The 10,987-nt window shown below is 50.5% G+C and overlaps 1 protein-coding gene across 1 annotated transcript; it reads right to left on the reverse strand.

Annotated features, from left to right (window-relative positions):
* Positions 1-3,597: 3,597 nt before the first annotated feature.
* On the reverse strand, positions 3,598-6,098 carry LOC133628846 (myogenesis-regulating glycosidase-like). The gene has a single exon (XM_062018640.1). The coding sequence runs from the start codon at positions 6,096-6,098 to the stop codon at positions 4,002-4,004; it is 2,097 nt and encodes a 698-aa protein (XP_061874624.1). The 3' UTR covers positions 3,598-4,001.
* Positions 6,099-10,987: the final 4,889 nt, after the last annotated feature.

Here is a 10,987-nt window from a genome sequence, read left to right on the forward strand (position 1 = left end):
GCTTTGGGAGGAGCTGGCAGCCGCCTCACTTGTGTTTGCAATGGTGGCAGGAGACAGGTGATGGAAATGACCTACTGGGGCATGGATCACTCTTCCTTGCTTCCCAACAACAAAGGGAATAGCTGTGCCTTAGGACTGGCCTGGAGAAGACCAGGTCCAGGTAAATCCCAGTGTTGCATCTGCCCCTGGGGATGGCAACCAGACCTCTGTGCCTCTATTTCTGCTGACATTCATCTCAAAAGTGCCCACTGATGGCCACTCTAGGGGGTCTGCTGGTCCACGCTGCTCTCAGAGGACACATGCTTTTGGTCTGCTTGCAGGCAGTGAAGAACAGCCTGCTCTTGGCTTCCTTCATGCACACTCAAGAAAGTGCACCTGGGCCCTGGCTGTTCCCATTGCCCCAGATCCCCCTTTCCAGATATCACTGACAGCTGATATGGGGACATAGTAAATGTTTGTGGCTACAGAAGTGTGAGAAATAGAGCTTGTGGAACTCATGTAGGAGCCTGTCTTGCCCTGTGCCGCTCACTTCACCCCACAAAATGTTTTTCTTGCTTTTTCCATTGTTACTGTACAAAGCACAGCCTGACTTGTGCACACAGGCATCACTAGCACTGGCCAACACATGCAGCTTGGCTTCAGGAGTGAGAGCAACTTCAATTTGCTCCTTTTGCAATAAAAGACATTTTCCCAGTGCTTTTCTTTTGCCTTCTCCCTTGGGTCCAGGATGTGTCTATACACTCAGATGATGCTCACATGGCAGGGGGTGAAATTGTCACTGGCTGGAGACCTTGGGGGAGGTGGGCAGCTTGCAGCAAACCCTTAGTAATGCAGGAGTCCTTCCTGAATCGGTGAGTTTGGGTTTGAGTTTGGTTTGCATCCTCTCAAAGGCTGGTGCTGTGTGCACAGAGAGTGTAAGAGGCTCACTGGGGGCAGAAAGATCTGCTCGGGTCCCAGCTAAGTAGCAGTGCTTGAAATCATGGCCACGGCCATGTAAGATACAAAGAGGAGTGTAAATGGCAAAGTCCAAACCCCAGTGAGGCTACAGGAAAAGCACAATTTGGTTCAAATCAGATTACAAGGAGGTGCCTATGGCTGGCAGCAGAGCAGAGGCTGCTGGCCCATGAGATCCTGTCTGGGAGCATGTCCATCCCTGCCCAAAATCACAGCTTTTATTAAGAGTAAGAAGAAAACAAGGGGCTGGCAGGGCAGGCAGAGCCCAAGTCTGTGGTGAAAGGACAAGCTGACGGCAGCAGAATTCCTTCAGGCACGTGGCCAGGCTGGCAACCTCAGAAAAAAACAACCTCCTCTGTTGCATCCGGAGCTGGGCGGGAGCTGCCAGCCTGCAGATCCCTTGTGCCCAGAGAGACATAAAGATGATCTGGGCTGATGCAAAATCACAGAGGCAAAGTGGAGGAAAGCAGGGCTTTAAAAAAAATTGTATTTTGACACTGGGGCTATTTTTTTCACTCAGAAGTCATCAAAGATTAAGGGCAATAAACTCCCTCCACAAAAAAACAAACAGCCTGGGGTAAGCAATGGGCTGGAGGAGAGTCCCCATGTCACCAGTACCTCCAGCAAACAGCTCTGACTCAGCACTAGAAGTGCTGAACAATCCAAGCAGGACTGAAGGTTCGCATGGCAAATCAAATGTCCCTCTGCACGTAACCTCTGTGCAGCAGGAGGGTGTGGAGAGGTGGCCTCAGTGCACACAGGATGCCTCCGGCATCCATTCCCTGTGGCTCCCTGCGGCTGGGATGGGCAGCAGGGAACGGTACTGGGGGACAGGCTGGAAAGGGATGGGGATTTGGGGATGAGATTTTTGTATCTAAATACCCAACTGCTCCTTATCATCCCCAGATTTTACTGGAAGTCTTGGTGATGCTTTTTTCCCAGCCTGGTGATGCGGGAGGGCATTCGAGCATCGGGCATTCGTGTGTATATGCAGAGTACAATGATTATAGGGGCAGAGATGCGGTATGAAGGGGCTGGAGCCTAGCTCTCCCACCTCTCCCCAGCACCATGGGCATCAGATTTTCAGATTTTTTCCTTGCTACAACAACAGCCAGAGGAATTTTGCTGGGACTCTTTGAGACCATCTGGTTGTCCCAAGCCTGTCTGTTGGGGACCCCTCAGGGCTTCAAAGTAGCAACTGAGAAAGCACTCCAAAATGTTTTCTCATCCTTGGAAAGATTCATGGGTGGAAACCCTTATCCTGGAGTGGGAGAAAGGACCCAGAGGTGGTCTGTTCACCCTGAGCCTCACTGCCACAGTGAGCATTACTTTCCTTTTCACATTCCTGGATTAAAGTGGGGTTTTCCCTCCCCATCACCACACCAGAAATAGTATTACTACAGCTCAAGTTGCTGTCGGGCCATCTAGGAGACATTCTGGCTCATCCCACTTGTCACAGCTTTTGTGCCACTGTGACTGTGCAGGGTCCTTGGGGCACAATGGACCTGCTCATGGGCAATGGGAGCCTGAGGCAGTTTTGGGGCTGCTTCACCTGAGCACCAAACCACAGCTCTGGAGTGAGTGTGATGTGCTTCAATCCCTATTTACTTTTTAGATCAACCAGCTCTGGTGCAAACCTCAAAAAAAAGCAACTTTCTCCTCCCCTGGGCCACACAGAGTTTTACATCCCACATGCCTGCTAGCAGATGCAGGAGTCTACATCCTAGACACACCAGGACTCTCCTAAACTGCTCAGTCATATCACTTTTAAACTTCTCTTTGCTTAAAAACAGGGAAGATTGGACCAAGAAAAAAGCATTTCACAGCCGTTCTTCCCTCCACAAGCCCGCAAGTACTGAGATACCTTCAGCCAGAAGTCACCTCCTTGGGCAGGAGCCAGCTCATGGACAGAGATCTCCATCAACACAGCTGGCAGCATGGGAGAATGTTTTCCATGAGCAAACTATGGCAGGATGCTTGGGCTGGTTTGCTAATTGTCTGAACTCTCAGGAGGTTAATGACTGGGATCTGACAGATTGCACCCTTCAGCTCTAAATGTGTTCCAAAACACACACAGATCCCATTAGGACCTAACCCATGCATGACTTGGTGCTAGGTTTTAATCTTGAGTGCTGTAAGATACCACCACATGCTTACAGGCATGGTTGAATCCACTTCACAGAAACAATCCTCAGTAATTTCTTCCAATAAAAGGGGAAAACAGTTGCCACAGTGTAGTAAGTGCTATAGCTTCTTTCTCCTTGCTCGGGTAGATCTGACTGTGGGAAATGCAAACTCCCCATAGTCTTTCATCAGCACCCATATGATGTGCAGGTTGGAAACTGAGTGTCTTCCTCCTCAACGTAACCACAGACTGCTTTCTGTAAAAAATGTTCTCTGCTGCAACTGCCTCCATCACCGTGTAAATGAAATTATAAATATCCAAGGGATGAGCTGTGAAACTGGGTAACAAAGGAGTGCATGTAATTTGCTTTATAAAACAGAAGCGTGCATGGCATTTCTTGCTGGGAAAAGACTACGAGCAGAGATTTTGTTTGTATACACTGTGTCTGTTATTGGTAATAACAACCAGAGTCACCCAATCGATTTTATTAAGTAAGTTCTTCTACAGCACTTGCCACACAAAACAGAGGTCATTGTTTTCTTTTAGTTACATACTGAAGCATATCTACTATAAAACTATTAATATTCCCAGATCATTAAATGCATTGGTTTGTTAATCCCTGAGACAATTGCACGGCTGACGGAGGAGCCCGTTACGAAACCCAGAGGAAAAAGGCAACGTAATCTATGTAGAGACAACTCTGCCTATTGTAACCCAACTAGAGTCTCCCCAGATTTGAAAGCAAAGATCATCCCCTGACTCCAAATTAAACAACAACAAAATTTACCTCAAGGACAAACAATAAAGTCTATTTAATTCCCTCCCTCAATCCCAGTCCCCAGCGACGTGTGCAATTAGAACTACTATTTGTTACAAAGTCCTAGATAAGGCATGGGTATCCCAAAGCGGATAGAGGAGCCCCTTAGGAAACCCAGAGGAAATAGGCGACTTCATCCAGGTCAACGGGATAGTCCGTGAGCAGCACCGGGGTCTTCTCAAACAACTCCCCCTTGTAGCTGCGCCACTTGCCCGCCGGCAGGTAGACGTCACGCTCCTGCTTGCCCATCTCCAGGACGGGGGCCACCATGAGGGTGTCCCCGATGAGGAACTGGGAGTCGATGCGGTGAGTGGCCTCGTCGCGCGGCGAGATCCACCAGATGGGCCGGATGATGGGGTCGCCCGTGTCGGTGACCTCCCCGGCCAGCTCCAGCAGCAGCGGGGCCACCAGCGACTCGTGGAGCTCCGTGAACTTCTGCGCAATCTCCACCACCTCCTTGTCGTAGAGCCAGGGCGGGATGGAGAACTGCATGGAGGGCATGAAGGCCGACAGCTCCAGCCACCGCACGTACAGCTCCCGGTCGGGGATCTCCACTGCTCCGCCGGTCTTGTTGGGGAGGAAGTTTCCTCCAATCATATCTGGCAGCACGAAGGGGTACCCCAGCATGCTGATGGTGAGCACAGTGGGGATGAGGGACTTGAGGCCAAGCTCGTAGCCCCAGACGGAGTCGCGGTCAATGATACGGAAGAAGCAGGAGATGTTCTGTGACTGGTAGCCCACCCGCACCTCAGCCAGCTCGTAGAAGGGGATGGCCATCTCCGTGTAGCGCCGCGACCAGATGCTGGGGTCCGAGAGCGGGCGGAAGGTGCTGAACTGCTTGGGCAGGTAGCTGGTCTCACCCGCGTCAAACTTGAAGGACGAGATGCCGTACTTGTGGCGCAGCTGGCGCAGGTGGCTCTGGAACCAGTCTCGGGCTGCCGGGTTGGTGAAGTCCAGGATGGTCCCGATGCCGTTCCACCACTCCACCATGGCTGGCAGCCGCCCCGACGGCTCCTTGATGAACAGCCTACGCTCGATTCCCACCCCAAAATTGGATGAATCTCTGTGTATAAAGGGATGAATCCACAAGGTGACCTTAAAGCCATCTTCTCTCAGCTTTGTGAACATCTCCGTTACATTGGGGAACTTGATGGGGTCAAAGTCAAAGTCCCCATAGGCCCGTGTGTACATGTCATCGATTTCAATGTGGCTGCAGTTGAAATGGTACTTCATAATGTTTCTTGCAAAATGCAGAACTTTTTCCTGGTTAATGTCTTTTTTGTAGAGGGCCCAGGTGGACCAGATGGGGTACCGAAAGGCGTTCTCTGCAGGGATCTTGGAGGGTTTGTTGAAGTACCTGCGCACCATGTACTTGTGGATGGAGGTGACGTCGGAGCCCACGCAGACACGGTAGCTGAGCTCGGGGAAAGGCGGCTGCCCCGGCGGGGGCTTGTAGGGCGAGTCCTCGTAGCGGGCCTGGAAGAAGAGGGTGCGCTCCGAGGCGTTGAAGCCCAGGTGGAAGGGCACCGAGTCGTTGATCTTGATGGCCGCCGCCTTGGAGGAGAGCCAGTAGCGCTCGAGGATGCCGCCGAAGCTGTCGCGGAAGGAGTAGACATCGCTGGTCACGTAGGGCACGGGCTCCTGGTAGCCGGCCAGGCGGATGGGCCAGTGCTGGGTGCTCATCTCCGAGCCCCCGTACCAGTGGGCGTCCTCCCAGAACATGGTGTGCTCCACGGCCGGGCCGGGCGCCAGCTCCTCCCAGCGCACGCGGTAACACATCACCGTGTCCTTGGGCTTCACCGTCTGGATGAAGAAGTTGAGCGGCCCCCGGCCCGAGCGCGTGCAGCTCAGAATCTCGCCCTCTTTGGAGCACGACTCCAGGTCGAGGCTGCCCGAGCGGAAGGCCAGCCGGAACACCACCTCGCCGTGCTGGTTCCTGATGACGAAGCCGTCCGCCCGCAGGTCCATCAGCTCCGTCTTCAGCCGCTCCGCCTTGCGCAGGGACACCGTGTAGTAGCACCAGGCCACCACCGCGGCAATGAACAGGATGAGGCCCAGCAGGATGGCACCCAGCATGGGCCTCAGCTCCTTGGACGGCTTCTGCTTCACTGGCTTGACATTTTCAGGCAAGTATGTTTTTTTGGCATCTCCCTTCTGAGCGGTTCTGTATTTTCCCACCCGGCGAGTTACCTGACTGTCCATGTCTCCTCTGCAGCCTCAGCACCTGGTTAGAATGTTTGCTGCTGAGTGCTTGTTCCCAATTGCTGGACAGAAAATCCGAGATGTGGCATAAATCTCCTTTCCACAGCCTGGCTTCTCACACCTGCAGTGTTATTTCATGAAACAGAAGGTTTCAAACACCAAAAAAGCTGAATCTTGCTAAGTGCCATAGCTCCTCTCCTCTCTGGCCCTGCAGACCTTGTTTGCATAGCTCTGTGTGGTGGCAGCCTGTTCCCTGGCAGCTACACTGAACTTTTTCGGAGCAGGGCTCTGCCAGTATTCGCATGACCCTCTCTTTCTTGGCTGCAGCCTTGCTGTGTCTCACAGAGCAAGGTCGAAGGGATGAAAGTCAGGCCAGAGCCTGGAGGAGAATGGGGCCAGGAAAAGGGGCTGGTACCTGAGCATACAAGCTGGACATCACAAGTGGATCTGATTCTGAATTAATTATATGCCCTGCTTGATTTCCCTGCCCATTGACAACTTCTCTGCATCAAATGCAGTGAAATGCCGCACTGAAGTGTCCAGCCTCTGCCTGCCCCACCACCCCTCAGGGATGCAGCCAGTGAGTGATGTTTTATGTCCTTGCACTGTGCTCATTTCCCAAGCTGCACGGCAATGTGAGGACATGGAGATGTACACACTTTGTGGCCAGCGCTGCACCATTGAGGACAACTGGGCAGAGCGCTTTAGCTATCTGCTCTGATGCCTGTTCCAGAGCCATCACCCCTGGACAGCCCTTCCTGCCCTGACAGGGGGAAAAAAAAAAAACAAGGAGTTTTCTCTACGACTATATCTCTATTTTTTAATCCTATTTTATTTCCTGAAACTCTCAGGCTTATGCCAGGGAAGATGCTACAGTGCAGTGGGGGTGGAAGATACCGAGGCACAGTTTGTAGATGAGGATGTTAAACTGAAGTTGTTGCAAGACCAGGACTACGTGAAAATCTCATTCTGCTGAGAAAGGCACAGCACAACACACACCTCAACTGCATCATGCATCAACAAGCCAGCTGGTGCAATGCAGCTCGCAACGTCTGACAGAGCCTCCACTGCCAACAGAAACATCAGTTGGGGAAACTGAGGCAGATGGAGCAGGGTAACGCACATGGTGCAAATGGGCTCCCAGCCCCATCCCCTTCTTGGGGTATATGGGTTCTAATGAGACGAAAATTTGCAGGAGCAGCCTGTATGGAGAGGAGGCAAAAGAGACAGCTTGCTTACCCAAGCCGTGACCGACAATATATGCCAGGAGTATTTACCCGCAGCACCATGACATCAGTATCTAAGTATACAGAGATGATAAGCTGCCCAGGGAGCCATTAAAAATACCAGAGGTCACCACATTTGGGACTGATCACAGCAGCCTCCCAATCACCCAAGTGAGCTGCTCATTTTTTGTAATGCATTCTCGGGGCTTTGCCAAGGAAAAGAACCAAAGTGGATAAAAGTGTTCCTGGACAAGCTCTGGCCAGATCTGAGTGTGAGAAGGAAGGTCTCTGCTGCCCCAGAGGAATGGTGATCTGGGACACGAGTGGTTGTGGAGAGTAGGTTGTGTTACATGCAGGCTCAGTGCACTCTGACAGACTGGGCAGCCTCCTCAGTGCTGGCCTCGCTCCTGACATGGCTTTGCAGCTCCAGCTTGGGTGGAAACCAGTGAAACCCTGGTGGCTTTGCAAAACAACATTTTCATGATGTTTATGTGTGCCGGGTCAGTCCACAGTTGTCACTCTCAGGGCTTTCCTCCTCTTCCTTCTTTCTCCTTTCTGCCTCCCAGCCAGCCTGGAGACAGGACTCTCCTTTTAAGATAAGCCTGACTATTTTCCACAATGGAAAAACAAGGAAGGGAAAAGGAGAGTGAAATAGGTGTTCCAGGATTTCTTCTGGGTTTTTTCATATTAAACAACACATTTTTAAAAAAAAACCACAAAACAAAACACAGGAATATCAGGACTCAAAAATCCCTACAAGGCTAAAGAATGTGTGGGAAGTTTCAGGCTTTCTGTGCAGTGGTTTCTCTCCTAAACAATTGCTTTAACTCCCTCGATTTCCCCAGGTGAGTGGCAGTAAGATGGTATACAAGGGAGTCAAGGACTCGTGGGCAAGCTGTCCTGTCCCCCAGGACTTTTGTGTTTTCCACTCTCCTGTGATGTGGCAGGATGCTGTGTTGGTACCCCAGCCCTGCCACCCACAGAGGTGAGAGGTGAGATGCAGATTGTCAGTGTGAAGAGCAGGTGCTGGCACATCTGTAAGCAGGATGAAATTGGGACTCCTGGGATAGATTCCACCAGAGTAAGGGAGGATCTCTAAGCTGTTAACTCCTGCCTGTCAAGGCTTATGTCTCGGGAAAGCATTAAACATCTACTGGCCTAGCTGGCAGTCCGAGTGCTGCCCAGGGGTGATGAGAGTGAGTCCTGCCAAGAGGTGCATGTAGGTGATCCAGAGCCCAGATCCAGCCTTTTTCTTGCTCCTTCCATGGATTATGTCACCTCAGTGTCTCTTCCTCATGAATATTTAACCAGTCCATGCAAAGCCTCTCTGTTCCAGAGAGTACTTAATTACCCCATGCACAGTGCAAGCACTTCTAAACCAGGATGGGCTCAGTGCTCCCATGGGCCCTAAAAGCCAGGTGCTCCACGGATGCAGGCACCATTGTCATATGTCTGGGCAGCTTTATCAGATGCTAATCTGGTACAGGTCTGAATGCATCAGTCCTCCAGTGTTTCCTCCAAAAGGTGATAGCATACCTCATTTCAAGGAATCTAAGCAGACCTTGGTGTGTACAGATTAAACATTGACATATCCAGCACCATGACATGCAGAAAACAAGCCAGGACTTTAGACCCTCTTAGAGTTAAATAGGAGCTGAAACACATCAGCCAGCTTGAAAAGCAGCTAAGTGCCTAAACCCCTTTGTGCATCCACTCTCAGAGCCTCCTTTCTCCAAACCAAATCTATCTGCAGCAACCCCTCTGATCTCTTGACACATGTGGCACAAGCTTGTCAGGCTTTGCTTCATGTCCCAGCTACATGATTCCTGAATCCTCAGACTTTAGCCTTTCCAATGAGTTTACCTGTTTGCTGCTGCAGGGAGAGCATCACTTGTCAAACAACTCATTGGGAAACAATTCTGTCTTTAAACAAAAAGGATAGTTTTCTATATTGTGATTCCTTTTATAACAAGTTATCACTTAGGAGTTGCTACCAGGTGCTTGTTGTGAGAGTATACAACATGTTCTAGCAGAGAACACCATAGGTAGCTATAAGTCACAATCATAAATAAGCCATTGCCTTGTCAAACTCTGTGAGAACTGATTAATCATTTAACGAGCCCTTTTAGATTGTTTCTAATAGAATCATTTTAAGAGAAAGCACACCTAAAGCAGAAAGCACTTCCCCATCAGCCCTCATTTCCCATAGCAGCCTGGCACACACAGGCATTGTATGGAGGATTTATTGCTAAAATGGGCCCAGGGGAGATTTGTTCACCATTTGTTTCTCTGTGTGTAGATGATGTGAGAAGAGAGGTATCTGCTATCACTGCAGCCAAGGAGGGGGAGCGAGGGACAGCCAAGGTTATCGCATGAGCTGCCACAGATTAGCTACAAAGCCAACAAGGCTTAATGCAAGGGGGGAAGTGGCTGGGGGATGGATACAGAGGATAAGGTGACATTGGCAAGGACACTCCACAGTCCATGTAGTGCAGGTAAGGGTACCAATATCCCTGCCAACAACACCCAGGACTTTGGGAGCACATGGAGCAGCGTGAGGAGGTGGTGAGGAGGAATAAAAAGTCCCTCCTATGGGGTGGTGGAGGACGCTACTCCTCCTGGAAAAAAACTCATTTGTGTCCCAAAGCAAGGAGGATATTATTGACAGCACTGAGTGCACCCCTCATGCCAGCTCTGGGCTTTGAACAGTTCCTGAAAGCTTCAGTGTGGGCAACAGAGATGGCTGGCCTTGCTGCCTCGGTGCTTGGCTGGTAGGGAAGTTGTTGAGCGCTTGGACAGAAACAGCAGTGCCATGATTCAACCCCCAACCAACAATTAAGCACCACTCAGCCACTCGATCAGTCCTTTCCCTCTCAGAGGGATGGAGAGGAGAATTGGGGGAAAAGAAAGTAAAACTCACAAGTGAAAATGAAATAAAATGTAATAACAAAAATTAAAAGATACACTAATGATCATAATAAGGAATATAACAAAAAGAGAAAAAAAACCCAAGAAAAAAAACATACGAAGCACAATGAAATTGCTCACAGCCTGCTGATCACTGCTGAGCAGCCGTCCCCTTTCCCTGCCAGCTCCTGCCAGGTTCAGTACTGGGCAGGATGTTCTATGGAATGGCCCTTTGGCTAGTTGGGGTCAGCTGTCCTACCTGTGCTCCCTCACAGCTCCTTGTGCACCTCCTTTCTGAAAACAAAAAGTCCTTCAGTTACAATGTGCCACTAAGCAACAACTAAACCCTCAGTGTGTTATCAACATTATTCTCACTAAATCTGAGACACGGCCCTTCACCAGCTGCTAGGAAGGAAACTAACTATGTACCAGCCAAAACCAGGACAAGCAATTCAATTCATATAAACATGATACCAGCAGCAGTCCAACCTGCCAGGATGCTGTATCCTTCAGGGAGACACCAGCAGCACAAAGACTTGCACCAGTTCACACCCACCCAGTTGCTCTGAGCAGGCTTATTTCTGGCAGTCATGCTGATTTGAGGGGTCTCTGCACTGCTCCCCACAGCTCTTGATGCCTGGAGGGTTTTTAACTCATCTCAGGTTGAAGTTGGCTGCACAGACTGATGCTTTGTCTCTGTACAAAGCTCTGCTGGAAATCTGTTAACCCCATGCAAGCCTGACAGGCTATGAATCC

Source organism: Colius striatus, chromosome Z (assembly GCF_028858725.1).
Source record: "Colius striatus isolate bColStr4 chromosome Z, bColStr4.1.hap1, whole genome shotgun sequence".
In the NCBI taxonomy this organism is placed as follows: domain Eukaryota; kingdom Metazoa; phylum Chordata; class Aves; order Coliiformes; family Coliidae; genus Colius; species Colius striatus.

Bases quoted from the DNA above. Each gene is read 5' to 3' on its own strand.
- LOC133628846 (XM_062018640.1), bottom strand. From the start codon at position 6,098: ATGGACAGTCAGGTAACTCGCCGGGTGGGAAAATACAGAACCGCTCAG.